This window comes from Trachurus trachurus (genome assembly GCF_905171665.1).
Source record: "Trachurus trachurus genome assembly, chromosome: 24".
NCBI lineage: Eukaryota > Metazoa > Chordata > Actinopteri > Carangiformes > Carangidae > Trachurus > Trachurus trachurus.
In genome coordinates this window covers 3708071-3734077 of record NC_139910.1, presented here as the reverse complement: position 1 = coordinate 3734077, position 26007 = coordinate 3708071, and the positions used below count along the sequence as shown (strand labels likewise).

General features: G+C 41.4%; 1 protein-coding gene across 1 annotated transcript in view; it reads right to left on the bottom strand.

The window, feature by feature from the left end:
- Positions 1-373: 373 nt before the first annotated feature.
- Positions 374-26007, bottom strand: part of senp6a (SUMO specific peptidase 6a) — a 36484-nt gene continuing 10850 nt past the window's right edge. The window contains exons 5-23 of the mRNA XM_084000957.1: positions 25652-25804; positions 21419-21489; positions 19862-19959; positions 18654-19053; positions 17383-17624; positions 16482-16622; positions 15231-15264; positions 14639-14827; positions 13068-13261; positions 11202-11410; positions 10942-11058; positions 10151-10273; positions 9861-9953; positions 8389-8738; positions 6790-6878; positions 6582-6688; positions 3854-3922; positions 2362-2512; positions 374-1436 (exon numbers count right to left, since the gene is read on the bottom strand). Of these exons, the coding sequence (XP_083857083.1) occupies positions 1128-1436; positions 2362-2512; positions 3854-3922; positions 6582-6688; positions 6790-6878; positions 8389-8738; positions 9861-9953; positions 10151-10273; positions 10942-11058; positions 11202-11410; positions 13068-13261; positions 14639-14827; positions 15231-15264; positions 16482-16622; positions 17383-17624; positions 18654-19053; positions 19862-19959; positions 21419-21489; positions 25652-25804 (3139 nt within the window). The 3' untranslated portion in view covers positions 374-1127. The remainder of the gene's footprint in view (positions 1437-2361; positions 2513-3853; positions 3923-6581; positions 6689-6789; positions 6879-8388; positions 8739-9860; positions 9954-10150; positions 10274-10941; positions 11059-11201; positions 11411-13067; positions 13262-14638; positions 14828-15230; positions 15265-16481; positions 16623-17382; positions 17625-18653; positions 19054-19861; positions 19960-21418; positions 21490-25651; positions 25805-26007) is intronic.

Here is a 26007-nt window from a genome sequence, read left to right as displayed (position 1 = left end):
ATGTTTTTTCTCTTTTGTCCTATTTTCAATTATGTTATGTTATCAATGTTAAACGTTAATTACATTTTATACTTTTTCTTTCTATTTCATCTGTTTTGTTTTCAGTTTTTCCTTGTGCTCTACTTCAGTTTCATACATCACACCTTGTTTGTGTTGCATCTTAATAATATTTTATTCATATTTCTGAGCTCTCATGTTGAATTGAATCCGTTTTTGTATTGTGCTTTTTTAAATTATTTTTATTTAGTAAATAACTCTTAACTGTATTTAGTTTATGAAACACACACAAAAAAACATGTAATCAAACATGTGAACAGTGTAAACAAGTTTTTTTTTAATTAGTCGTTTCTTTTTACGTGAAACACTTTGATGCTACGTCTCAGATATCTGTGATTCTTTGAACTTTTTAATTCCTTCTTCTTCAGTAAAACTGTACATGAACACTTTTAATGCTTTCATAATGAATGAAGAATCTCGGGTTTTTAAATAACCACACACACACTTACACACACACTCTCGAAGAATAAGAAGCTAAGGCGACAGAAGTGCTCTTGCATCTACGTTTTGCTTTTAATGCTGAAAGATTTCACCCACCAACTCGACACGGAAGAGACACAACAAGCACTGAACTACGTTATGTGACTCTCTGAGAACTTTTGTCTTTGTGTTTTCTTTATCCAGGCGGTCGGCAACTGTCTCTGTAGCCGTCATCGTCCTCCACGCCGCCACCGCCTCTTCTGTGTGTGTGTGAAGCTTTAGAAAAGAAAACGATGCAAGAGCAGAAACAGTATCTTCTGCACAGATTCTCCACAGGAAGGAAGAACATCTATGAATGAAAACATAACTTAATGGATGAATGAATGAATGAATCATGAGTCATAAAACAGTAAAATTACAAAGGCAGCGGAAAAACTCCAGCATATTTACACGTCATGTTTTATTCAATACAAATTTAAAGGTGTGTGTTGTGTGTTTTTGATGATGTGTGTGTGTAGGTGTGTAGATGTGTGTGTTGTGGTTAATGGAGGGAGAGTTAAGGACCGTTGTTGTTGTTTGTTGTTTCAGACACATCGAAGTGAAACCAGCAGCGTACAATCAGGGTCAGGGTGTTGGTGGTGGTGGTGCGTTCAGGGGCTGATGGGAAAGTTTGTCGTCGTTGTCAGTGTCGGCAATGGCAACCCAGAAGTCTCTTCGATCTCGGGCTCCTCCCCCTCCGGCGATCCGGGCCTCGGAGCGGTGGCGTCGAGCTGCTGCTGGCCGGGCGGCGGTGGTGGCGGTGGCGGTGGTGGCGAAGGGGCGATGCCGCTCCGCTCCATCTCCTGTAGAGCCTGGAGCGTCCGGATCAGCTCCGTGATCTCCTCGCGCTTCGTCTTCATCCGCTGCTGAGGGAACCACTCCGACAGGTTGACCGGCAGGTGGAAGCTGGGGATCGGGTTCTGCACAGAGAGAGACGAGGAAGCTCAGGAGGGACAATACTAGTAAAACATCAGACCTGGAAAACCACTGGTTTTTATTAGAGAACCTAAACTGGATTCATCCGCCACTGAAAATAGTCCCCAACAAACAGTGTTTCATCTATTCTCTTAAAAACCAGTGTCCAAGTGCTTTAGGAAAATAATACCTGAAACATCATATATAAAAAAAAACATTTAAATCACTGAAGACACATAAATAAACCATGTTTAACCAAGTTGCAAAACAAGACAGTGAAAATATTAAAGGGATAGTTCACTCAAAATTGAAATTTCACTCATTATCTCCTCCCCCTCATGTGGACTAAGGGCTGGGAGAAGTTTCAGAGTCCTCCGTGGCTTCTCTGAGTTACAGGGGGTCTCGGCGTAGCAGTGCATGTCCATATAACGGTTGCAAATGGATACCAACTGTCTTCGTAACAAAAAGACACACCAAAAAACATCCAAATACCTCCATGCTGCTCGTATGTAATGTCCGTCTTGTATTGAAGCCCCGAAATGCAAAATTGTTCAAGACGGACATTACATACGAGCAGCATGGAGGTATTTGGATATTTTTTGGTGTGTCTTTTTGTTACGAAGACAGTTGGTATCCATTTGCAACCGTTATATGGACATGCACTGCTACGCCGAGACCCCCTGTAACTCAGAGAAGCCACGGAGGACTCTGAAACTTCTCCCAGCCCTTAGTCCACATGAGGGGGAGGAGATAATGAGTGCAATTTGAATTTTGGGTGAACTATTCTTTTAATGAGAAACAAACAGGAGAAGAGCTGAAGTGAGTTTTGCTCGTTAGTCCACGGTGTTGATGGAAACAAGGAAACAGGAAACAAGGAAACAGGGAAACACATGAGGCTCAGCTGAAACAAAGATGTGAAGTGACTCTCACCTCGAAGAAGCTCTCCACGTACTGCAGGATGTAAACTCCACAGTCACTGAAGTTGTCCTGCTGAGGCACTCGGGGGCTCGAGCCCTTCATCACGTCCTTCCCGAAGCTCCGCTGAGCTCCTTTACGCACCTCCCACTCCACCTCCAGGTACCTGAAACACACACGGCTTCAGGCTGCAGCTCTGACATGTTTCTTTTCTTCTTCTTTTAAAGGGATACGCCAACATTTTTTTTTCCGTGTCTTGCCTCACTCCCGAGTCCATGACCAGCAGATAGACACCATCCTTTCGACTGTGCGTGCAGTAACAAGGGAGATAGAGCCGTATCGCCCGTAATTAGCTTAGCTCAAACACTGGAAGTGTATGGGTAGTGTTAGCCTGCCTCCTACCTAAAGTCATCAGAGAAACTCTTCAGCAACTCCAAACGGAAACCGGCGGGCCGATCTTCATCTCAGAGCTGACAAAACTCTCCGGTAAGGCATCTTGAGCGGTCAAATGCCGCTAACGGGACCAGATCGGTCAAAACGGAGGGTTCAAGCAAAGACGGTTTATTTTGGTTCAAGCTAGCTACATCGAGGGTAGGTAAGCTTCCTGTTTCAAAGTAAAAGCACAGATTCTATCGTCATGGTTTTCTGTCTGTAAAGGGCAACGGGTGTTTTATTTTGTGAAAGTAAGCGGAAGTGCGTCGGTCACAACGGCTAGCTTGAGTAGCGCCGAATTTGTCCGAACAAAATTGTAAACAGCTGGTATTTAGACAAATTAACGACACACTGCTGATCTAAACGGCTACTTTCTCACCTAAACATGTTTGAAATGTGGATAAAGTGATATATTTAGTTTAGAGCTAAAATGAAATCAGCTTCTGATAAATCTGCTGATTTCGGCTCGGGTAGGAGGCAGGCTAACACTACCCATACACTTCCAGTGTTTGAGCTAAGCTAATTACGGGCGATACGGCTCTATCTCCATGGTTACTGCACGCACAGTCGAAAGGATGGTGTCTATCTGCTGGTCATGGACTCGGGAGTGAGACAAGACACGAAAAAAAAATGTTGGTGTATCCCTTTAAACTGAACAGTTTCATGTCTCAAAAACACTTGGGATGTTTCCAGCTGCAGCTACAGAAACAGTTTTCCCTCCATCATGGATATATAATAATAATAATACTACTGATGAAATCTATATAAATAAAAACCCTGACTACTTCCTGTTGAGATATTTTATCCTTAAACAAACAGCTGATCTCAGACCAGGTGTTGTGTTCACACGGTGACGTATCAAACAGGAAGTGAAGCAGATAAAACATGAGCTGATGCAGCTGGTTACATAACTGTGTCTGTGAAGCTCCACTCATGAAACCTGTTACATCAGGAGGAGAGTTACATCAGTGTGTGCGTGCGTGTGTGTGTGTGTGTGTGTGTCCCTCGTTTCCCTAACAGGAAGTGATTGTAGTTTTTTTTTTGTGTCCACTAGTAGAATCTGATCTGAACTCACTCTCTGAGCGTTTTCACCACCGTCGACCGAGCCGGACCGCGCAGAGAGTCCATGATGAGAATACAGGGTCTGGAGAGAGAGAGAGAGAGAGAGAGACGTATTAATATTATAATATAAAAACATTAATTTCTTGACACACACACACTTTCATATATCTAACTGATGTTCATTTAATAGTGTTGTAGTCTTGACCAGTGGTTCTCAAACTATTTTTACATCAAGGACCCCTAAATTGACACAAATTAGACCACGGACCCCCATTGGACAACATTTTGAAGCAAACACCAGAAATACACAAATATTTGTTTGAATTTGTACATTCAAATTAGGTCCAATGGCGTGAAGTTTTGGAAATATTATGGAGACATTTCTGGAAAAAAGTGGAACAATTTCTCCAAAAACGTTCAAACATTTCTAGGAAGAAGTGGTAAAATTCTCAACAAAAAAAAAAAATTAAAATTTTTCTAGAAAAAGTGGTAAAATTTCTCAAAAAAGAAAAAACAGAATTCTCAAAAAAAAAAAAGTTTAACAATTCTAGAAAAAAGTGGTAAAATTTCTCAAAAAAAAAAAAATAAAAAAGTTTAACAATTGTAGAAAAAAGTGGTAAAATTTATCAAAAAAGGAAAAAAAGAATTCTCAAAAAAAAAGTTTAACAATTGTAGAAAAAAAGTGGTAAAATTTCTCAAAAAAATAAAAATAAAAAGTTTAACAATTGTAGAAAAAAGTGGTAAAATTTCAAGAAAAAGTTGGGGACGAAACCTCACATTGAGAACCACTGGTCAAAAACCTGAGACACTATCCAGTCCCAGTCCTCATAATAATCCTGTGTCTTGATATTTACACGATTCCTCCTCAGCTAAAAAGAAAAAGATGATTTGATCTAAAATCTAAACCATATTTAATGTAAATATAAAGTTTGGATTGAAGAGAAGAACACAGCACAGAACCTGCTGAAGTCTCCTCCCACTGTTGTCATGGTGACACCAAGTTGTTACCGTGGTTTAACACAAGCAGAGACTTTAGTACAACTATTTGAACTAGAGAATGCATTTCCTGAAGGAAATATGGGTGAATGCTGAAAGCTGAATTAATTGTTGAAACGATGCTGAATTAAGTGAAGAAATTACTGAATCAATCTTGAAAAGCTGAAACAATATATGAAGAGTAAAACTAAAACATATACAGTAAGAAGCTGAAGAGGCTGTATGAAATGGTTGGAAATTAGCGGTACTCGAATTGTTGAAGATTAGTATGAAGAAATTGAAAGTCTGAAGTCTACTCAAATAAAATATATTTCAAACTGACAGCTTGAAAACATTTTTGACATTTTTATTGTTTTGATGTAACTTTTCTTTCCTATTATTTACTAACATCACAGTTTTTTAGTTTTAGTTTTTTATATCATTTAAAAACGGAGGTGTGTTTATGTCATTAAAACCAGAAACTGATCAACCATGAGTTTCAGTCTGAACTCGTTCTGCATTAAAGAGCTGAAGAGACGTTTCAGATCATTAATTAAATTCCTGAGAATCTTCAGGTCACAACACGTTCGTCTGAACGTCGAATAAAGTTCATTCAAAGTGTCGGAGCAGATTCACCAGCAGATAATAAACATCTAAAATCTGATTTAAATGTTATTTTTTCCTCTATTATTACAGTTTTTCTCCATTGGTTTGGCTCATTTTTCAAAACAGAAATTACATTCTCAAAACAACATGGACAACCCTCCAAACCACTTGGCAGCTGTTCACAACAGAATTGTATTTCTCATTTCATCAAATTGCAAATGTCTTCGTACATCTTTGCAAATGATTAAGTACAGGTAGCCTGAGAATCAACAATCAGTTTAGATCAACAAGATCTATTCACTTGGAAATTGTGCTAACTTCAGTCTAATGGTTGTTCTCTCCAAAACATGTCAGCATCATTTAATTCTGTAAGTCATCACATGCACAATAGTCTGTTCAATTGTCTAAATGAGTCAAGAACATAAAACCATGAATAGGCTGCCATATATTTATTTACAGCACTGTAGGCTACATGTCATTCTCATGTCAATGGAAGTTACTTTACGTGTGAATAAAAATGGCTTTCCTTGACAGTAGGAGTGCAATGTGTGATGTCAAACCTTGTAAGCTACTTTTACCCTAAAATCCTGTTTGTTTTTTTTAATTTTTAATTAATTAATTTAATTTTTTTCAGTTTTATACACAATTGTATTCTGTTAGCTAGACAAAAAAAACTGGGTTCAGTCTGAGAGGGTTAGGGTTATTTGAACTAGAGAATACGGGTGAATGCTGAAAGCTGGAAGTTGAATAAATTGTTGAAACAATGCTGAATTAAGTGAAGAAACTGCTGAAGCAATCTTGAAAAGATGAAACAACATCTGAAGAGTAAAAGTAGAACATGTAAACATCTAAACATTTTGACTTGCTAAAGGGACGATGCATTTTGGGGAAACTGACTGTTTGTATGAGAAGGAAATTTAGTTTTGAGACATGAAGTGAACTGTTTTGAGAGAGAGAGAGATGCACTTTTGCCAGTGATCTATAGTGTTGAACTGTAAAACTGTTTTACCAAATGATCTTAGAGTTTTGATAATTTAATTTCTGTTTAGAGAAACGAGCCAAACCAACTGAGAAAAACTGTAAATATTAACATGAGTTCCTCCTCCTCCGTGTCTCCTCAGGCGGAGCGCCGGCGCCCCCCGCAGGTCGACTCCACTCACTGTTTGCACAGGTTTGCTTTGGAGACCAACGTTGCTGCTGCAGCCGTCGTCGTCGAGTCTGAGCCCAGCGTGTCCTCGGCCAGAGTCCCGTCCTCGCTGCACTCGTCCTGCAGAGACACAACAACGGGGGGTCAGGGTCAGTGACCTTTGACCTTCCACCACAGATAAACAGATAAATAAATAAACAGAGGAGCGGTGTGTTTCTGACCTGACAGGAGCTCTGGTCGTCAGAGAAGGTGAACGTGTCGTCGTCGCCTTTTCCTGAACTGTAACAAACACTGATTCTGTGCAGCTCACCTGGAAACACACACACAGAGAAACACACCTGTGTGTTAATGACTGTGTTGTACATGTTGTGTAGTTTTAATAGGATGATGATTTTGTGTTATATCTGGAGTTAATGAGCCAATTTAAAGCTAAACGTAGATGAGTTAACTGATAATATACTGTATGTAAAATAATATACACTCTGGAAAAAAAAGAGACCACTCCCAAAATGATCAGTTTCTCTGGTTGTACTATTTATAGGCATTTGAGAAAAATTTAATTACATTTTTTTTGTTTTATTCTATCAACTACCGACAACATTTCTCCCAAAATTGAAATAAAAATATTGTCATTTAGAGCTTTTATTGGCTGAAAATGACTAAACTAGTCTAAATAACAAAAAATATCAAGTCTTTTCAGACCTGAATAATAATAATGCAAAGAAAACATGTTCATATCTATTTCTAAACAACGCAGCAAGAATATTTTAACTCAGGAAGAGTTTATAAATCAGTTTTTGTGGGATAAAGTCAATGTTTTATCCCAGCAGTGGTTTTATTTTATAATCTTCCTATAAAACCAGATGTGGTTCAGGTGATTGATGACCTCATCAGTGTCTCATTAAGGAGAATGAGTTGTGTTTGTGTTGGTGTTTAAAAAAGAAAAGAAAAGAACGACTGTCATACATGTAGAGATGCTTTTAAGAAACATTTGTGAAAGTGGTCTCTTTTTTTTCCAGAGCTGTATATACTGTGTATATTTATAATATATGGGATTATACACAGGGTTCCTACACATTTGAAATTGACTTCTCTGTAAAAACATTCAAATAATTTGTGACATTTGAGTAAATAGATGTGTATCATGTAAATAAATTATGCAATTAATCGTCTGTTTTCATTATTCTGAATGTGTATGACATTATGTGTCACTATATGTCACCAAATATTTTCCAGGAGATTGTAGCTAATAGTGCATACAAAATAATTTACCCAAATAACTTCACATAAGAAATACATTTCCATTCAATAGTTTACATTTTCCATACTTTTCCAGACCTGGAAATGTATAAAATCAAATTCCATACTTTTCCGTACTTGCATAGGAACCCTGTATATATGAATAGTTTTTTAAATTAACTACAATTCAGAGATTTAAAAGAAATCTTCCAAAATTAATTATGTTTTAACTGATGAAGGTAAAAATCTTCTTTGTGTAATTTTTTGTCTGAAAGTTTTACTGTTTGATTTAAATGATCTTGTACATTTTATTCCTGATTTTGGTTATTTAATGTTTTTTACTCACAAAAGACATTAAAATCAAACCATGAATTAATTTAATTTAATTTAATAATCAATACATTTATAAAATCAATCAATCATTTATGTTCCTAGAGAATAATATTCCTCTTTTTATCTCAATAAATAAATGTGAGTGACCACCAGGTGTCGCTACATCCCATAAACTGGTTCTTTGTATTAGTGTTAAAGTGAATAAAGATCTACAACCACAGATCAACAGATATAATTGATGGGCTCACTGGTGAACTGCTGCTCCGACTCGTTCAGGCCGTTGCGGGACGACGTTGCCGGGTGACCGAGCGTCTCCTGTCCTCCGTTGTCCCTGGCGACGTCCCCGTCCCCGGGCCGCTCGGGGCCGCCGGGGGACAGCGGCGGCGGCGGTGGCGGGGGGCTGTCCAGTCCGTCCTTGTCCGGGGACAGAGGACGACAGTGGTCCGGGATGTTCTCCTCCTCCTCCGGTGCCGTGTGGTGGAGAGCGGCGGACGGCGACGGCGGGAACGCAGCAGCAGCCGCCTGGTACTGAGGGTTGTGCTCGTACACGGGACCGTCCAGACCCGGGAAGCAGATCACCGCCAGGTACCAGTGAGCTCTGAGGACACACAGGGACGGGGACGGGTCAGAGAGTTATGAATAAGAGTCTACTTTCACTCTACAGGCCGTGATGCTCGATGTGGCCCAAACATACTTGCCAACATTGGGTTGTGAAAAATAGGGAGATTTTTTTCATCGGTGTATCAGGGTTAAAGCAGAAGTAAGTGATATATTTGTGTTAATATAAGTCTTCAATAGTTGTATCTTCCGACAGCAATCACTTACATAGAGTGTTTGGTCTGAAACACGGGTCTGTCAGTCCCTCTGCTCTGCTCTGAGCCCAGGAGAAAACATTTATCGTATCCTACAGTTTTTATCCAATGAGGAGAGAGAACGGCATAAAGGGGCGGTCCTCTCTGTGTGTGCAGCCAAGGGATGCGCGTGAATGTGGTGACGTAGGGACGAGGGCGGGGACTGCTAACTCCATCTGCTGACAGGAAGTTAGCCAAAACCACCGGATCGCTTACTTCTGCTTTAATTCGCCAGGTGTGCCTGTATAAATTGTCGTCATTTCTCGCCTTGTATTTTAAACCTGATGAAGGAACCTTGTTCTGAAACTGTTGTTTCTTTGATATTCAATAAATGATTCTGAAAATAGCAGTTTTAATTGTTGAAATGAGTAGGCTACCAGAAGGCTGACCAAAGGTGACCCTGTAGGGGGTATATCTGTGTCTGGGGACATTCCCCCCCCCAGAACAATGTTGTGATTTTTACACATGAATGAAGCATTCTGGTGTACTCTGAAAAGAACATAAAGGGAACAGACAACGTTTGCTTCAGATTGAAAAAAAAAAAAAAAAAAAAGTAGTATCAACACTACTTGTATCACTGCCTCCAGTGAGTGACTGAAAGAGTCATGTCACCGGCTTGCCTCATACGTGCAGGCAGGCCAGGGTTGCCAGATACTGCAACAAATATCCCCCACAATCTCACTTGTTTCCTTCACAGTAAAATCGGGAGATTAGCGGGAGAAATTAATGACCGGGAGCATCGCGGGGGATGGGGTTAAAAAATCGGGAGTCTCCCGCGTAAATCAGGAGTGTTGGCAAGTATGCCCAAGTGAACCATGAAGTGTAAACACAGAGTTAGAGATCTGGTTCTGGTTCTGGTTCTGACTCACGACTCGTTGATGGGGACGAAGATGAAGTCCTTCTGGAACAGGTCCACATGTCGGGTCCACGTCTTCACCCGGTTGTGCTTCCTCTTCTGGATCCTGGAGAGAAAAACACAAACACAAAAACAGTTTAAACAGTGAAACACCAGAAACAAACCACACACAGATTTAACCACGACTTCCACCGACTCCGATCGGTTCAGCTCCGTTTGACAAATCAAACTCAGAGCAGCAACTACAAACTACCATGAGAAAGTGAAATTTAAACTAAAAAGAAACAACATTGAGGGACTGACGGCAGGTTGGTGGTGTCGGGGACGTTCCTCCGCTCCCGCTGGTTCAGCCTCTTGTAGAAGAACGAGCTGAAGACGTGGATTCTCTGAGAATCTTCTTTTTTCAATTTCTCTAAAACTAAATATCTGAGAAAACGACAAAAACAGGAAGAAGAAGAAGAGTCAGTTTTCATTCACACACACATAGATGTTTTTTTGGTAACACTTGAGATTAGGGAACACATATTCACCATTAACAAGGTGCTTATTAATATGCATATTAGTATCTTACTAGCTCATTATTAGTAATTATTAAGCATGTATTAACACCTTACTCTACATAGCCTTATTCTACCTCTATTACACCATGAATTAAGATTTTTCCTGATATTAACTCCTAATTATGGCTTATTCATTGTAAATTAATACATTGTTGTTTCTGAATAATGATGTGAATAATGATGTGAATAACCAGTGGGTTATTAGGGCCTTGTACAGGGGCAGAAGCACAAGAACAGTAATTATTCCTTTATCACTGATAAACTGAATTAGTATAGCAATTTACATTAATTTACAATAAATAAGCGATAATTGGGAGTTAATATCAGGAAAAATCTTAATTCATGGTGTAATAGAGGTAGAATAAGGTGTTAATACGTGCTTAATTATCACTAATAAGGAGCTAGTAGCTACTTATATGCATATTAATAAGCACCTAAGTAATGGTGAATATTTGTTCCCTAATCTAAAGTGTTACCTTTTTTTTTTTTCTTCTTTTTTTAATAACTGTGAGGATAAAAAGTGAGTTTACTGACTTTAAATAAAAGTCTATGATGACGTCGTTGAGGAACTCTCCATCGTTAAGGCAGTGCAGGTCTTCGTTAGTGACGGATATGCCACCTTTGGCTGGAGGAGGAGGATACACCATCAGCCTGCAACACACACACACACACACACACACACACACACACACACACACACACACACACACACACACACACACACAACAAACAAAGTGTCAAACACATCTATCAACCGTAACCATGACGACTACGGACTACGGGGCGACGCCTACTTGAAGATTGGTCCGGAGAAGGTCGGCTGCAGGTCGGTCATGTCCTCGTCCTCGTCCTCGAAGTACGAGCTGGTCTGTTGGCGCGTGGACATCCGCGTGCGCACGGGCATCGCGACGGGCGTTACCGGGGTAACCTGCGTGACCTGAGCGACCTTGCCCCCGACCGGCGACGACAGGGGGGTCCTGGGAGGAGTTTGTGGCGGCTTCACCTGCAGAGAAACAGAGAGAAAAAACAGAATAACCATCAGTCATTTTTGATTTTTCTGGAAATTTCCTCAAATATTTAGCTTGAAAACTTTTAAAATAATCTGAACCTCAATAACGACAGAATTTAAAATGATTAATTCAAATAAAAACTCGGCCTCCGTCTCCATAATAAACCTCCTGCTCTAACTTTGATGTCTGGGTTTTGTTTTCCCTGAACCTCGTCTCCTCAGGCGCTGGTTTCCTCCTCCTCCACCCGCCCAGTTTAGGATTAAAAACATCCACTTCTTATTTAATATTTATAAATAATAATAATTATTATTATTATTATTATTAGGACAAGCTGCACCTGTTTTATTACAGCTGTTTAATGTGATTTATGCATAAGATAAAATGTGTACGGGGTAGGAGTTTTATAAGTTCTTTTACTTCTTCCTACTCCTTTTTGAACATGTTGTCCTTTTGTTTCTTTGCATTTTGGTGTTGTAGATGTTTTATTTAATATTACTTTTTCTTTTATACTTTATAAAACTTTTCTTTTTTTTAAGGGTTAGGGTTGGAGATTTTGTTTAAGTTTTGTTTCATGCATGTTCGAAATAAAGATTTCAATTCAATTCATTTTATTTATTGTTTTGAGCCCAAACTGAAGGCGATTTTCTGTCACTCGTGATGGACAACAAAGCTTTTTGAACTGAATTGAATTGAGTTGAATTAGTTTTCTGCAGAGCTGCACAGAGAGACAGGAAGTGGTGAAGTGAGGGAACCTGACAGACACAACTCAGGAGAAAAAGTGAGCTAAAGATATTTAAAGGATAACTAGCGTTTTTTACAACCTGGACCTTATTTCTAGCATAAAATACGATCATTTCCTCACCCAGATAACTTTGGTGTCATTACATGTCGTTCCGACGAAATTAGCTGCAGCCGAGAGGCGCGTATATCTGTATAAAGCGAGTACACGGGGCAGCAGAATGCAGCCTCTAAATAACACATTATCTGCTGATAAACTCCTTCATTTCACCAATATTTAGTTCTGATAGGCTAGTGCTATTCCCCTCTGAGTCCGGGGTTATCTGTTATCAACATCCTGGGTCTGTAGGTTGACCTACAGACCTCTGACCTGAGAGGAGAGGAAGCCTGTGGAAGCTGAACTTCATCCAGCTGCTCATTTTGTTCTGACAAGTCGGAAACGCGCAGAAACGAACCGTAGCATTAGCGGTAGCAACAAGCCACGCTCAGAGATGACATCATCCAGGTCAGAGGTCAGTAGGTCAACCTACAGACCCCGGATGTTGATAACATGCCACAACGGACTCAGAGGGGAATAGCACTAGCCTATCAGAACTAAATATTGGTGAAATGAAGGAGTTTCTCTGCAGATAATGTGTTATTTAGAGGCTGCATTCTGCTGCCCTGTAGACTCCATTATACGGATATACGCGGCTCTCGGCTGGAGCTCATTTCATCACAACCACTTGGAATGACACCAAAGTTATCTGGGGGAGGAAATGATCGGATTTTATGATAGAAATAAGGTCCAGATTGTAAAAAAAAAACGCTTTAAGACGTCTCCAGGAGCTCTAGTTCTAGTCCTGGTTCTGGTTCTGGTTCTGGTTCTGGTTCTGGTTCTGGTTCTGGTTCTGGTTGTGGACCTCCACCCACCTTGTCCTGCTTCTGCTTGGTGGCCTTGTTGTAGTTGACCAGACGGATGTTCGCCTCCTCGAAGGGAAGTTTCACCGGGAAGTTGATGAGCTCGTTGTTCCGGCCGATCTCTCCCAGGATGTCTTCAAGGATCATCTGCTCCTTCATGGCCAGGCCGTTCTCAAAGATCAGCACAATGTACTTCTCATCCGACTCTGGAGGAGGAGGAGGAGGAGGAGGAGGAGAGGAAGAAAAAGATGAGGAGGAGGAAGAAGAAAAAGAAGAAGAAGGAGAAGAGGAGGAGGAGGAGGAAAAAGGAGGAAGTAGAGGAAGAAGAAGAGAAACAGGGTTTAGTTTAATCATCAGGAGAAGTTCAAACATTTTCTTCTGGGAGTTTTTAACTTTTTTTTATATTAATCAGTGAATTTTAAATCAACAGTTAGAGCAGGTGCTTCCTGTTTACTTCCTGTTTACCGGGACGACGCCTGAGGACGACTCAGTTCATTTCACCTCTAAACAAATGAAGCAAGTTTTTATCTCTGGAAACTTCAACAACTTCCTTCTATTTAGTTTTATATATTTATACAAGTCAGAGCTTTGATTTAAAAAACGGCAAAAATACAAAATATTTAATCTTGAAACTGAGTTATTTCAGTCTCTTACCTGTTTTGAATTTAATTCTGTCGCTATGACCCCAAACATTTGAGTAAATCTGGTTTTATATTCTCTCTCTGAACAAAATTAAAAAGTCAGAACGGTTCAGTTTAAGTGAAACAAGCTTTTTTATAATTGATCCTGTGATTAGTTTAATAACTCACTGATTGATGTTGCTTTGTTTAATTAATACTGTTTAGAACACGGCTCTCTTGAATACTCGATTCTGATTGGTCAATCACCAATATTCTGCTGTGTTTATTTCTCGATAGACCACCGCTGAGTGGACCGTTGCTAGGGACTCCACAGCAACGGCCGACTGGAGGAGCAATCACTCATCAATCAGTGAATCAAAACATTACCAGCTTACAGTAAAGAGAAACTTTACCTTATGTTTCATTTTTTATCGTCATTAAACAGCTTCGGGCTAATAGTGATGTTAGATAAATGACTTGTAGCTCTCCTCTCGTCTCGGTGGCACCGCGACTCCGCGACACAAACGCACCCCGTAAACAGTAAAGTTAATCTCTTGTTTATGACAGATACGACTACACACAATACACACATCGACATTGTAACACGTGTATGGTAATCCATCGATCCACTGATTGATTATCAAAGGCTTCAAATGCACGGCCGGGAGGAGGCTCGGCAAAACAGTCTTGTAGATTCGCTAAATGATGCAATTATAAATTGATGAAAGTCGTATTTTGATCAACATTATGTTTCAAATTAATTTTTTACTCGTAGGCCGTGTTCTAAGCGGGATAATGTATAGTTGGTCGGTTGTTATGGAGAAATAAACCCCTTCATGTTGTATGAAAGCCCTTTGCTTCGCGTCGGGGTTCCATACAACCTGTCGGGTTTATCCGAACTATAAATTATCCCTTACATAAAGCCAATAGTGTGTTGTTGTATTGTTGTGGTGTACTACTCACGGTCCCCGGTGCAGTCGTACCACTGTCCTCCCTTCTCCTCCGTCATGTTGAGCTGCGTGCGGAGTCGTCCACACTCCTCCTGCGTCGTCTGGAAGAACAGGACGGGAAGTTTCCTGACGTTGCACCACTCGCAGCTGATGAGCTCCGACGCCCGGAGACAAACCTTCTCCACGGTGTCCTGCTCCGCACCTGACGCACACAACACACACGCGCACACAACACACACACATGTTAAATATTGTTAAAATTAAAAAAAAAAAGGAGATAAACTAAATTTAATTTTCTTTTTTTTTCTTTTGTGTCGTGCTGCAGAATAAATACAAAATGCTGTGTAATTTCAAAATAAAAGCCCAATTTTTAAGGCTACACATTTTTTTTTACTGTATTTACTGTTGCATAGTGATAGTGATAAAGCATCATAATAAAAAAAATATGCTGAATTTTTTTTTCTTATTTCTTATACTGAATTCATCAGATGTGGAAAGAGTTTTTTTTTTTTTTTCGGCGGCCACTCCACTGATGTGTGATCCAGCTCGGCCGCTCGGCATGCTGGGGGATTTTATGTACCGAGTTCATTACTGGTGGTTCGTACCTTCGGTTTCCAGCTGGATGCTGTCGATGGAAAACTGAGGAGGAGAGAGCAGAAGAAAACAAAACAACTTATTTATGTTTCCATCTGTTTTGATTCTGGATGGAGAGTCTAATTTGAGGGTTAGTCGACAAACGAGTTATTTTGTTTTAATTAATCTAAGAACAAAAAAAACCAAAAACTCACAACACAAATTTGTAATAATCATTAGAAACACATGTGTCGGTTCAGTGTCGGTGCATCAGCACATCTAAAACTAGTTTGTCGGGTTAATTCAGCATTTTTTTTTTCTCCTCCTGTTCACAGATTATTAAAAACTTAAACATTGGTTTCACAATAAAAGCCCTCTGGCCGCTCAGATAACATAATCCCCTCCTCTTCCCTGAAGGGCTTTAATTGTGAAAAAAACCCAGCAGAGCAGAAAGTCTCAGGCTGTGAACTGGCGAACACACTGGTTCACTGTGGTTTATGTTTTAACTGTTGCATTTTAGTCATAAATTATCATAATAAAAGAATTATATTGAATTCATCAGATGTGGAAACAGTTTTAACAGAGAATTGAATGTATTTTTTTTTCTTATTTCTTGTTTAGCAGTTACATATTTCATTTTTCTACTGTTAAATTTCACATTTACTTAGTCATTTGTCCACATATTTATTTATATAATAAATAATCCTTATATTCTCTTATCTTCTGATATATACCCTTGAAATGATGCAATTAACTGATAATAATTTAAATATAAAAAAATATATAATATTTAAATATTAGAATTTATTTATTCACCAAACACGTAAAATAATCTTTATATCATCTTATCCTAAGGTTAGTTAATAGTAAATTAGTTACATTACTGACAAAAAAGGAGTAAACTTGTTATAATTATTATACATTAATAAACATTTGAAATAAATAACGTGTGTAGAGTAAAATATGAAAACAAATGAATATTGATCTTACTTCTCCATACAGTTTAAAACAATTCCTGAGAGAGAGTCCCCTTTACATATCGTTATGTGATAATTTTGTTAATTATTTAAAGATTTGTAGAAGAATTTAATGTATAATTCATATTTTCCTCTCAAGATTTGCAATAATCTCTTTATAATGCAATTAATTTACCCTAGATTCTATAAAGAAGATCATTTATTAAACACCTCATTATTTAACGAATAATATTAAAACAGTTGCAGGTCACTGTGTCACTGTAACAAGCAGCCGGTTTTTCAAAATAAGAGTCCCTGGTTACTCACGACGACGGGCTTGGTGACCATCCTGCGTAGAGTTCCTACTCTTACGCTGCGACACTCCAGGATGATGCTGTCACACTTGTTGGACAAGAACTTGGGTTTCTTCGCCCGCGGTGAAAACTGATCGGAGGGTTGATTCCCATACTACAAAATAAAACAAAGAGAGGAGGTAAAAAAAATTCAGCTTTAGGTAATTTAAAGGGATAGTTCAACATTTTGGCAAATTGGCCAATTGCCATAATCCCTATAGTCATAGCAGTAGGTTTGTTACCTTTAATTGTCGGTGCAAGCTGTTTTTAGAACGGTGGAGCAGAGCCGTGAGCTGCTCAGAGCTACGCTACGGAGGCTAATGGGGTTTCTTGGTTTCCCTCATCAAACACATCAAATACACAATCCAACAACTCCACAACGCTCTGGTGGACAAGATGTGACCTGCACATTCACCACACTATAAGATAATAACACAACGTTACCAGACAGAGTTGTTTTAGAGGTGAATACAGAGACTGTTGATGAAAAACTGTCCCTGAAGGCAACGCGCATCAGCTGTTTAGCATGAATTTCCCTCTAAAACAACTCTGTGTGGTAACGTTGTGTTATTATCTCATAGCGTGGTGAATGTGCAGCTCTCAACTTGTCCACCAGAGTGTTGTGGAGTTGTTGGATTGTGTATTTGATGAGTTTGATGAGGGAAACCTAAGAAATCCCATGAGCCTCCGTAGCGTAGCTCTGAGCAGCTCACGGCTCTGCTCCGCCGTTCTAAAAACAGCTTGCACCGACAATTAAAGGTAACGAACCTACTGCTATGACTATAGGGATTATGGCAATGGGCCAATTTGCCAAAATGTTGAACTATCCCTTTAACGTTGTTTAGTTTTATTTTGACGGGGGTTCGATTCCCCACCTGATCCTTCATCCGGGCTCTCCGCGGTATCGTGATCTTCATGTTGACGTCCTCGAAGAACTCGGTGCTCAGCTCCGGGTCGGGGTCTCCGGCGCCCTTCACCGCCGCCTCCACGCGGCCTCCGGAGGGCGCCGGAGAGGAGTGGGCGGAGTCAGCGGGCCGCGGGGAGACGCTGTCCAGCCGGTTCACGCTGCCCGTGCTGGCGGTGTCGGCCTCTTCCTCGTCATCGCTGGACAGGACGACTGGAGGAGGAAGGAGGACACAGGGGTCAGAGGTCAGAGGTCAGAGCTGAGGGGGCGGAGTCATGTCACTGATGATTAGGGCTGTCAACGAATATTCTAAATTCGAATATATATTCGAATATAAAAAAAACCCGAGATTCGAATGTGAAAATTAATATTCAAATATTAAATAAACAGTGGGAAAAAAACTGATTGGGGAAAAAAACAAAAAAAACAATAACAAAAAAGGCCTAAATAAAACAGCGGGCGCACTGTATGACGGCCGGGCTCATCGCTCATTATTACTAATAGCCGACTGCACAACTGAAAATATTGTAGCGACCCCGCAGTAATGTTGTTGTTAAGTTTAAGTTGTGTGATTTCTGACTGACTGTGAATGTGGGCAGGTATGGTGGTTGGATGAGAAACGGGGCTGGGGTGAGTGTGAGGAAGACAGAGTCCTGTGTGTGTGTAGGTGAGTGAGTGAGGAGGAGCAGAGGAAGAAGTGAGAACTGTCAGATAAGTTTGTGTTATGTTGTTGTAGTTACGTCGGGTCTGACGCTACAATATCAATAAAAACATGTGCTTAACATAGACGTCAGACATGAAATAGGCGCGGAGCGAAGCCAGTTTCCTTTCGGTCCCGTTCACCGATTGTGTCAGATGCGCCAGAGCGCGTACCCCGCCAGGCTTGCGCGGTGATTTGTGTTTATTCATCTTAACAGAGCGCGCAAGGGAAAACACACATTCACATAGGCTACGCACACACAAGCTACCCACAGACACACAGCTGAGGGGCCGAGGCGCGGCACGGAGAAATGCCCCCCCCCCCCCAGTGGGTGCTCAACCTGGTCAGGGTGCTCGTGCACCGGAGCGCCCATGGATCGGTGCTGCTTCAATCACTGAATGAAGCATGTCTATACGGACAAGAGTCGGGACCTGACGCTGACAGTAACTGGTCCTTCACTTGCGTAGAATCCCTCACTTTATTGCCCCCCTCCCACAACCCCCCCCCACAGAAACGCTCCTGAGGACTTCCTGTTTACTCACTGGGGTCGTTGAGTTCGTGCTGCGCCGCCGTCCTCCGTCCTTTGGGGGCGCTCCGGGCGCTGCAGCAGCTCGACGTTCCGGCCAGCAGCGGCGCTCGGCCGTTGTGGAGCGGCAGCAGCGTCCCCCTGGCGCCGGTGATGCGTACGGGCAGCGTGTCGCCGCGCGCCGGCGCCCTCATGGTCGTGACCGGCTTGTAGAAGTTCTGCTGCAGGCTGTTTGGTCCCGGGGCGGAGGAGGGGGGCTGGGGTCTGATGGGGGGCCGCGGCGTCGGGGACGACAGCGCCGCCTGCTGGCACGGCAGCAGCGCCGCGCCCGCACCGCAGCTCTGACACTTGGCGCCGTCCTCGCTCGGCTTGTTGCACTTGACGCACACCGACTGGTACAAGGTCGGCCGCGCAGGCTGCAGGAGGAAACACAGTCTGTGTTAGGGAGGTCACCAGTACTTGTTTTCACAATTAATCATGGTATTAAAAAGCCACAATTAATTAATCGTAAAGATTCCTAAATACCGTCACTTTCCCAAAAAGATGATGTTGGAACGTTATCGGCAGATGTGCGCAAAAATAAAGGTAAATGCTCAGATACTGGTCCATTTAACTAACGTAACATTGAAATGGTAGGAATTTAACGGGAATATATGGGAATAAATCCGAAATTTACAAAATTGAAGGTTGGCCTTTAATAAGTAATTAGTAATATTTTACTCAACATTCATGTTTTTGTGGTTCAGTAAAAGAATTGATTGTTCATACAAGAATTAAAACTTGATAAAGTTCTACTCACAAATAAATCTGTTGAAATGCCGTGTTTTTAAATTGTATTATTTTGCATGGATGTCAAAACAAAATTTACATTTATGTTTGGATATGATACAGTTTGTTTAAATTACCCCCAATTTCCAGTTAATTCCAATATATTCCCAATAATTCCTATAAATTCCCATAATTCCCACAGAAAGTTTCCAATTTGGAATATTTCCCAAATTCCCCAGCTTAACTTTCCGGAAATTTACTTTAATTTTCTGCCCCTTTACAACCCTAGTAACCGCCAACTAAAAACCAAAACGATGAGCTCAAAGAGGCTAAAGCAGCAACAAACTCATAGTAGGCGCCATCTTTGGTCTTCAGTTAGTGAATAAAGTTGGTTAATAAAGGTGTAATTGTACAGTATCTGCTGCAGGGAACTCTGGGTAATGAAGTCCTTCTCACCTCTGCTGCTTTGGCCTGTGAAGGAAAACTACAGCAGCCGTCCAACGGTTTCCTCTTCTGCTGCACGCGACGCTTGATGTTCAGGGCGTCGTCGTCTTCTGGAAAATAAAAACCAGACAAGCTGATTCAAGAGTTTTTCTATTTAAGTCACTTTCTTTTTGCAAAACTTCATTTAAATTTTAACAAATTTTGAAGAAACAAATCTCACGACTGCGACAGAAGTGAAACCAAACCAGTGTCTGATGTGTAACATGGTTCAGTGCTCAGGATCTCTACAGCTGCTTTAACTGCATTTACATCTAATATAACAAACAACTTTATTCTATCTTCACGGCTGAAGGAGAAAACTGCAGAAAATGACGAGATTAAAGGTTAAATCAGTGAAAATTAAACGTCTTCCTGGTTTAATCTTTAGTTCTGGTTTTATTTTGGCGGGACAGAGAAGTACAGAGCTGTATCGGTCAGAGTGAAGGTCAAACATCTGGATCTTCCTGCACAGCTGGATGAGCACAGCCTGAATGAAACAGGTGCATTGTTTTTCCTGCAGCTGCTGAAGCTTTTGATCCAGTTTTTGATCCGACATTGATTTTTGTTTAGTTTTAGTTTCTGTCTGAGCAAAAGTTTTAACATTTTTATCTCTGGAATTAAAACTAAAAGACAGAAACAGGAAGTGAAGCGTCAGATCGTCGTTCTCAGAGTTTCAGTTACTGATTATTCCCACCTCCTCCCATCTCTTCCTATTCCTCCTTTCCCCACCTTCTCCTCCCTCATCCCATCTCTTCCTCCTGTCCCCACTCCTCTTTCTCCTCCCATCTACTCCTCCTCTTCCTCTCCCATCTCCTCTTCCTCCTCCTCTTCCTCTCCCATCTCCTCTTCCTCCTTTCCCCACCTCCTCCTCTTCCTCCCATCTCCTCCTAGTCCTCCTTCTCACACCTCCTCCTCCTCTCCCACTTCCTCCCCATATCCTCCTCCCTCCTCCCATCTCTTCCTATTCCTCTCCTCCTCTTCCTCCTTTCCCCACCACTTCCTCCTCCTCTCTCTTCCCCTCCTCCCATCTCATCTTCCTCCTCCCATCTCTTCCTCCTCTCCTCATCCGATCTCCCCCTCTTCCTCCTTCTCCCACCTCATCCCATCTCCTCCTTTTCCTCCTTTCCCCACCTCCTCCTCTCTCCTCTTCCCCTCCTCCCATTGCCTTCTCTTCCTCCTTTCCCCACTTCCTCCTCCTCTTCCTCCTTTCTCCATCTCCACCTACTCCTCTTCTTGCTCTCTCTTCCCCTCCTCCCATCTCCTCCTCCTCTTCCTCCTCTCTCCTCTTCCCCTCCTCCCATTTCCACCTCCCTCATCCCTCCTCCTCCTCTGGCAGGAGGTTCAGCTCAGATCTGCAGCCGCTACTGGTCGTCACACACACACACACACACACAGTTTCCACAAATACACAGAGATCAGAGCTCATCACACAAACACGCTGCAGCAGGAGGAACACAGTGTACCACCACCACCACCAGCTCCTCCTCTCCTCCTCCTCCTCCTCCTCTCTCTCCTACTCCTTCACTGTACCTGGGACTCCTGGGCAGGTGAGGACGATGCTGTCCACTTCCACAGCCGGCTGCGAGGTGGAGAAGTCGCTTCTGCAACAGGAGGAGAGAAGGAGAAGAAGGAGAAACAGGTCAGGTGGCGGCTTCACATTCCTGTTCACTACTCTGGGATGTTTAAGGACTGTGGGAAATCTGGGAGAATGGATGTTAATATAATGTAGAACAGATGGAAACTGAGCCGCTTCGGTCACAGCTGGATCCCCTCTCCTGTCGTCACCCTGACAACAGCTGGAACGGAGACTTCATCTACAATTTAGATTTAAATATTGATCGTTTCCAGCTTCTCTCTCCTCCACCGATGCAGCTTCTCTGATTAGAAACTGAATATTTACACTTCACATTCTCATTCACCTCTGGGAAATTTAATAAAATGTGTGTTTGTTTGGTGTTTTTAAGTCTTTATGAGGCGACTGGTTGGTCTATTATCACTGTTTTATCATTGATAGTTCAACATTTTGGCAAATTGACCCATTGCCATAATCGCTATAGTCATAGTGGGTTTGTTACCTTTAATTGCCGGTGCAAGCTATTTTTACACACAACGTTACCAGACAGAGTTGTTTTAGAGGGAAATTCATGCAAAACCGCTGATGCGCGTTGCCTTCAGGGACGATTTTCAGCAAGCAGTCTCTGAATAAACCTCTAAAACAACTCTGTCTCATAACGTTGTGTTATTATCTCATAGCGTGGTGAATGTGCAGGTCACAACTTGTCCACCAGAGCGTTGTGGAGTTGTTGGATTGTGTATTTGATGAGTTTGATGAGGGAAACCAAGAAATCCCATAATGAGCCTCCGTAGCGTAGCTCTGAGCAGCTCACGGCTCTGCTCCGCCGTTCTAAAAATAGCTTGCACCGACAATTAAAGGCAACGAACCTACTGCTATGACTATAGGGATTATGGTAATGGGCCAATTTGCCAAAATGTTGAACTATCCCTTTAAATAATCAAATACATTCTTAGTTAAAGGGACAACGAGGAGTTTCTATTCGGTTATAAAAAAGTCTCACGTTAATGTGGATGAATCTCCGCTACCCACACTTGTTAATGGCTCCATTTTCGATAAATATATCGTTTTGTCTCTATCGTTATTTTGTTATTATTAGTGGTGGTGGAAATGCTGGTCGAGCCGACCAGCGTTTTTTACTTTCGGTTTCGCAACGAGTCATGAGAATAACGCAGCTGAATCGCCGTTTATGGTCGGAACTCCGACGGTAACTGAACCTCTTTGAACCTCTGACTTTAATTATTGATGAATGAAAACATGAGTCTGTCTTGCACCGGTCAAAAGAATTTTACGGTGTGCGCGGAGGCTCATAAATGTAGTGAGAAAACACTTCGCTTTTCCAAAACTCCTCGTTGTCCCTTTAAGGCACAAAAAAAAATATATGAAAATGTACAAAACCATGAAACATATTCCTGCTACAGATCCCTGTGAAAACGACAAGAAAAAACCTCTGGAACATCTGTTCAGTTCACTGGTAACGAGTCCAAACGTCTCAGCGCCGCCTGAACGTGTCCCAACGTCAGCAACTCGACTCCACAGAGCGACTGGTTCAAAATGAAACCGTGAATTTATCTTTAATCTGGAATAAATCAACATTAATAATCAGTTTTTTTTTTTTAAACATTCCTGTGTCACTGTGCAGCGTTTACACTGAGGAATGATGATGATCCAGTTTGTTCTGGAGGCTCCGGGACAAAAAACCAGAAGCTGCCTGAACTCGTTTCTTCGTTTAGAAATAATGTAAAGACGTCGATTTCTTCCAGCAACAAAACCGTCACTTCTTATTCTCTATGACAGTTTGTGCTTAAAAAGAACCACATCGACTCATTCATTCAACACCTTGAACTCACTCATCTGTGATGTCACTGATCAGCTGACAAAGGAAACTAAACGCTGATGGAGAATCTCAGAGATTCAAATAAAACCTGAAGTTAAATGGAAAGATGAAGAGGAGGAAGAGGAAGAGGAAGGTGAGATGAGTTCTGGTCTCCGTCCTCTGAGTCTCTGTCTTACCTTTCCTTCATATCGAGGCAGCTTGAAGGTGAAAACCAGAGAGGGAAGTGTCTCATTAAATCAAACCATCAACACTCAGCAGCACTTTTTACTGGTTTAAAGCAAACGACTCGACAGAGCAGCTTCAGCTTCACGTTTAAAGAGTTTAAAGGGATAGTTCAACATGTTGGCAAATTGGCCCATTGCCATAATCCCTATAGTCATAGCAGTAGGTTCGTTACCTTTAATTGTCGGTGCAAGCTATTTTTAGAACGGCGGAGCAGAGCCGTGAGCTGCTCAGAGCTACGCTACGGAGGCTCATGGGATTTCTTGGTTTCCCTCATCAAACTCATCGAATACACAATCCAACAACTCCACAACGCTCTGGTGGACAAGTTGTGACCTGCACATTCACCACGCTATGAGATAATAACACAACGTTACCAGACAGAGTTGTTTCAGAGGGAAATACAGAGACTGCTTGATGAAAAACTGTCCCTGAAGGCAACGTGCATCAGCGTTTTGTATGAATTTACCTCTAAAACAACTCTGTCTGGTAACGTTTGATGAGGGAAACCAAGAAATCCCATAATGAGCCTCCGTAGCGTAGCTCTGAGCAGCTCACTGCTCTGCTCCGCCGTTCTAAAAATAGCTTGCACCGACAAATAAAGGTAACGAACCTACTGCTATGACTATAGGGATTATGGCAATGGGACAATTTGCCAACATGTTGAAATGTTGAACTATCCCTTTATGAAACGTTTGTAGCATCAGAAACAAACAAAACACAGAGAAACAGAGCGAAAAAAAAAAGTTAAACGATATTAATTCCTCTTCACTCACAAATCTCTCCCTCTCTTGTTATACTCATCTGATTTCTACGGTGGCCCTGAAGGCTCAACTCAACTCACTGCAGCTGAAGAATGAAACACAACTTCTGAGCACATCTGTATGTAAACAGCTGCTTCTGCTTCTTCTTCTGCCTGTTTGACTCACGGTGAACTCACTAACCGAATCCATGGCAACGGAGCGTTTCCTGTTTACACCCCGTCCTCCCTCGGTTATGTAGGTCCAAAAAAATTAGAGCATGATAATCCTCTAAACAGAATTAAGACGCCGGCGAGGAAACTGAAAATAACGTCTAGTTTTTGTTGATATGTTTGTTTCCTGGAGAGAAACCAGGACCGGGACACACTGGTGGTTTCACAGTAGTGGCGTTTTCTTACCTTTGGACTAGTTTCCAGTCAGTTTTTAAAGGTTTTACTCTCAAGAAGACAACTAAAAGCTCTTAAAGGTCCCATATTGTTATTAACCTATTGATCTTTAAGGTAGATGTTTGTATTAAAGCTCCATACAGTATAAAGGTAGATGTTTGTATTAAAGCTCCATACAGTATAAAGGTAGATGTTTGTGTTAAAGCTCCATACAGTATAAAGGTAGATGTTTGTGTTAAAGCTCCATACAGTATAAAGGTAGATGTTTGTGTTATAGCTCCATACAGTATAAAGGTAGATGTTTGTGTTAAAGCTCCATACAGTATAAAGGTAGATGTTTGTGTTAAAGCTCCATACAGTATAAAGGTAGATGTTTGTGTTAAAGCTCCATACAGTATAAAGGTAGATGTTTGTATTAAAGCTCCATACAGTATAAAGGTAGATGTTTGTGTTAAAGCTCCATACAGTATAAAGGTAGATGTTTGTGTGTAGTGTGATTATAAAGCAGCTCTAGGTTCTATATTAATACTGTGAAAGTATCAAAGCCTCAGTCCACAGAGAAATGCACACAGCCTGTATTCAGAAACTGAGCCTTAAAACCAGCCGTCAGGACTTCCTGTCACTTTGTGATGTCACAACTAAGCCCCGCCCCCCTCACCACCACATGGACCCACCATCCATCCAACAAGTTGCAGGATTTTTAGTTTCTTTGAGTGTTTTATCCTGAAATCTGCTCTGTTTTTGCCAATCAGAAGAGAGACTCAGAGCCTCCTCCTCTCTTCTGATTGGCTGACACCGACCTGTTGTTACTAGAGCTCCAGAGAGAAGCTGAGAGAGGAGATGGAAAACTACATTCAGAGTTGTTGTTTTTTTTAAAGATCTTCTTCCCTTCAAAATAAAAGACAGAGGAAGAAGGAAAATATGGAAAATAAAAGAAAAGAAAAGAAAAGGCTAAAATATGAAACACACTGGAGTTTTTTTTACCTTTGGACTGGTTTCCTTATTGCGGAGGGCATCTGTGCGTGCTGGAAGTGGCGCCCTTGTAAAAGGATTCCCTGCGACGGCGCCGGGCTGATGATGAAATAGTTGGTTCTGTTGGGGGGGGCGGGCGACGCTGCTACGGTGAGGGGGGCCTCGCTGCAGGAGGAGGAGGAGGAGGAGGACGAAGGGTTAAACAACTCAGGACTGATGGGAAATAAACACGTTCACTAATACTGAAGAAATCCAATAGTGCACATACATATAATATAATATAATATAATATAATATAATATCATATCATATCATGGTTGGGCAAAATAAAACAGAGATTTAACCCTCCTGTTGTCGTCCTGGGCCAA